At 39.0% G+C, this 4354-nt stretch overlaps 1 protein-coding gene across 1 annotated transcript; it reads right to left on the minus strand.

The window, feature by feature from the left end:
- Positions 1-3127: 3127 nt before the first annotated feature.
- On the minus strand, positions 3128-4072 carry LOC124505387 (olfactory receptor 5M11). Its single transcript, XM_047071328.1, has one exon. It carries the CDS (start codon positions 4070-4072, stop codon positions 3128-3130), a length of 945 nt encoding a protein of 314 aa, XP_046927284.1.
- Positions 4073-4354: the final 282 nt, after the last annotated feature.

Below are 4354 nucleotides of genomic sequence, written 5' to 3' on the forward strand. Positions count from 1 at the left end.
AAATTATTTTACAAAGGTATAGTAGTACAAACAAGATGCTATCTGTACCAAAAACAGACATATATAGACCAAAGAAACAGAATTGAGAGCCAAGAAATAAACCCGTGCGTATACGGTCAACTAATATTTGACAAGGGAGTTAAAAAATACTCCATGTGGAAAGGAGAGTTTCTTCGGTGAGCGGTGCTGGAAAGAGGATGACCACATGCAGAACAATTAAATTGGAGCTCTATTTTATACCACACATAAAAAATTAACTTGAAATAAATTAATAACTTAAGCATAAAACCTACGATAGGAAAAATGTTCCTTGGTATTCGTCTTGGCAATGGCTTTTTGTATGTGAAATCAAAAGTACAAGCAAGGGGGCGCCTGGGTGGCGCAGTCGGTTGGGCGTCCGACTTCAGCCAGGTCACGATCTCGCGGTCCGTGAGTTCGAGCCCCGCGTCGGGCTCTGGGCTGATGGCTCGGAGCCTGGAGCCTGTTTCCGATTCTGTGTCTCCCTCTCTCTCTGCCCCTCCCCCGTTCATGCTCTGTCTCTCTCTGTCCCAAAAATAAATAAACGTGGAAAAAGTACAAGCAAGAAAAGAAAAATTAGACTGCATCAAACTTAAAGCTTCTGCACAGCAAAAAAAAAAAAAACAAAAACAAAAAAAAAAAACTATCAACAAAATGAAAAGACAACTTATGGGTTGGGAGAGAATATTTGCAAACAATATATCAGAGAAGACATTAATATCCAAAATATATAACAAAAAATACAGCTTAATACAAAAACAAATAAGCCTGTTTAGAAGTGGGCAGATGGCCTGAATAGAAATTTTTCCAAAGAAGACATACAAATGGCCAATAGGTAATGAAAAGCTGCTTATCACAAAACATCATGGAAATGCAAAGGAAAACCACAGCACAATACAACTTCACAGCTATTAGGTGGGTATTATCAAAAAGACAAGAGATAGTAAGTGCTGGAGAGGATGTGGAGAAAAAGGAACCCATGTGCGTTGCTGATGGGAACATAAATCTATATAGACAATATGGAAACAGTATGGAGCTTCTTCAAAAATAAAACTATCATATGATCCAGTTAGCCCCCTTCTGGGGATATGTACAGCCGGTCGAAATGAAATCATAATCTTGAAGATATCGGTGCACCTTCACATTCATTGCAGCAAAACTCACAAGATTCAAGACACGGAAACAATGTTAGTGTCCATTTGCAGATGAATGGTTAAGACGATGTGGTATTTATATACAACGGAATATTACTCCATCATTTAAAAAGTGGAAATTGCCATTTGTAATATTGGATGAGGGAACTATACTAAGTGAAATAAGTGAGATAGACTAAGACCGTATGATCTAACTTCTTTTTGAATGTGTTTATTTATTTTGAGAGAGAGAGAGAGAGCAGGAGCCAGGGGCAGAGGGAGAGAAAGAGAATATCTCAAGCAGGATCCGCACTCAACATGGAGCCTGACACAGGGTTCAATCCCATGACAAAGGGATCATGACTTGAGCTGAAATTAAAAGTTGAATGGTCAACTAACTGAACCACCCGGGGGGCCCAGTATGATCTAACTTTTATGTGGAATCTAAGAAAGTCAGATTCACATAAACAGAGGGTACAGGGCTGGTTGTCAGGTGGGGGGGATGTGGGAAATGGGGAAATGTTGGTCAAAGGCTACAAGCCTTCAGTTATAAGATGAATAACCTCAAGGGAATCTAACGTACAACATGGTGACTGTAGTTAACAATACTGTACTGTATACTTGAAAATGCTAAGAGAGAAGATCTTAAATGTTTCACCGTGACCACCACAGGAAAAAAAAAATGTGTTTATGCGACATGATAGATGTGTTAACAAACAGTCTTGCGATAATCATTTCATAACATATACATGTATCAAATCATTACAATGTACACCGTAAGCATACACAATGTTATATGTCAATTATCTCTCATTTTATAAATAAAATTTATAAATTTATCTCATTTTATAAATAAAACACTAAACTTAGTAAATTTCCAAGATTAAAATCATAAGGCATATGTTCTCTGGCAACAGAACGAAATGACAAATATGTAACAATGAAATATCTTTTAAACTCTCAAATATACAATAATTAAGCACTATCTTCTATAATAGCTCAAAGGTTAAAGAAGAGGTGCTGGAAAAAAAAGAAAATAGTGCAAAATGAATGTAAAAATTACCAAAAATTGGCAGTTTTCAGCTAAAGTGGTGTTTAGGTAAAGGGTATAAATGTATATGAGAAAAAAGCAACACTCAAATCAATAATCCAAATTTTCACTTATAAACTAGAAATGAAGAAAAAAGACATTGCCCGGCATTTCTAAACTTTTCACATCCAAGTGATACTGAAAGCATTCTTTCTTTTCCTAGACCTGGGTGCGTAGATTCAGGCTTGCAGATCAGAGGGAAAAAGTAGGTCCCTATAGTTCAGAGGTCATAGACTGGATCCACAAACTCAGAGCTAGCGAAAAAAAAAAAAAAAAAGATCACCCTATTCCTCTCTTCCCCGTTCCCATACTGACCATTATATGAGCACATTCACAAGGAACGGGAAGGCTATCATGATCCGTGCTTTTTGGTTTTACTTAGTAACTCAGAGGAGAAGGACAGAAGGATGTGTTTCACAAGCACTCCTAGCCCCAAAAGATAGATAATAATGAGAATAGAACAAATGTAAGGAGTGGAACTGAGAACATCTTTATCTTGTCATCATTGTAAACAATAAGAACACGGGAATGTTCCATGCCATACTAAGTGGGAGTTTTCAATTAGAACAGTGCTCCTCAAATTTAATGTGTTTACAAATCACCTATGATTTGATTAAAACACAAGTTTGGATATAGTGCATCTAAGGTGCAGAATGTGGTGCTCCTACATTTCTAACAAAGTCCAAGGTGATGCTGTTGCTGCTGGTGTATGGACCACATGTTGAGGTGCAAGAATGCAGATTTATAAGTGAAGCTCATCTTTTCCCCAGACTTGAGATTTTTAGCTGAGATATTTGAGACTTATCCATAGAGAATATAAAAATACATCATTAGAATACAAAGATATTGAGCCCAAGTTTTAGTGACGATTCATTGGAAATCAGGGTCAGTCCCATCTTAGTGACCTATTTCCTCTGAGGACATTTTTCAAGGCTTGCTTTACATCCTTGTTCCGCAGACTGTATATCAATGGATTAAGCACCGGACTTACAAAAGTGTAGAAGACAGCTATTATTTTGGATTCCTCTACAGTCTTATCTGTTGGTGGTCTTACATACATGCAGAAGAGTGTCCCATAAAAGAGGGTCACAGCCATCATGTGGGAGCCACAGGTGGAGAATGCCTTGCACCTGCCCTCTGCCGATTTGATCCGGAGGATGGCACCAACAATGAAGGCATAGGACACCAGGATGATGCAGAGGGAGTTGGAGAGATTGAAGCCAGCTGATACGAGCATGGCATGCTCTTTGACATACGTATCAGAGCAAGAAAGCTTAATCAGTGGTGGGTCAGCACAGTAGAAGTGGTTGATGACATTGGATCTACAGAAGTTCAAGCGGAAGGTCAGGAGGGCCTGGAACAGCCCATCTGAAAAGCCATAGACATAAGGCAGTGTGGCCAAACAGAGGCAGGTACGCCTGGACATTTTCATACTATAGTGCAGAGGGTTACATATGGCCACGTAGCGGTCATAGGCCATTGCCGCCAGCATGTAAAACTCAGTGAGGAGAAGTGCAATGAAAATGTAACATTGCATAAAGCAGCCAACAAAGGTGATGGTCTTCTTCTCCGATAAGAAATTAATCAACATCTGTGGGGTTGCATTTGAGGTGTAACACAAGTCCACAAAGGCCAAATTAGTGAGGAAGAAGTACATGGGTGTGTGGAGGCGAGAGTCCAGTCTGATCAACAGCATCATGCCCAGGTTGCCCGAGAGGGTGACAAGATACAAAACCAGAAACAGCACAAAGAGGAGAAGTTGGAGTTCAGGCCGGTCTGTGAGCCCCAGGAGAATGAATTCTGTTATTGCACTGGCATTTGAGATGGACATTTTCTGAGAATCTGGACCTAAGTTGGAAACAATGGAAGTCAAGCAGACAGAAAGGTACAAATCCTACTTCTGACTGTTGAAATGATTTTCCTCAATATCTCCATGTGTCATTCAAAATGAACGTTACCATAAACAGACTTTGTGCTTCTGCTAAGCCATTATTTCATTTGTCTTTGTATGGAATTACTATTATATTTCTCTCTGTATAACTGTAGTCGCACCTATAGCTATACCTATAGATAACTGTATATAATACCTATTCCGTTATCCATGTTTACAACT

The sequence above is a fragment of the Lynx rufus genome, unplaced genomic scaffold (genome assembly GCF_022079265.1).
Source record: "Lynx rufus isolate CCGP_SWC_20201006 ecotype Redwood Valley unplaced genomic scaffold, mLynRuf1.p SCAF_9, whole genome shotgun sequence".
Taxonomy (NCBI): domain Eukaryota; kingdom Metazoa; phylum Chordata; class Mammalia; order Carnivora; family Felidae; genus Lynx; species Lynx rufus.

What these genes read in the sequence shown, in the direction of transcription:
- LOC124505387 (XM_047071328.1), bottom strand. Translation starts at nt 4,072, where the DNA reads ATGTCCATCTCAAATGCCAGTGCAATAACAGAATTCATTCTCCTGGGG.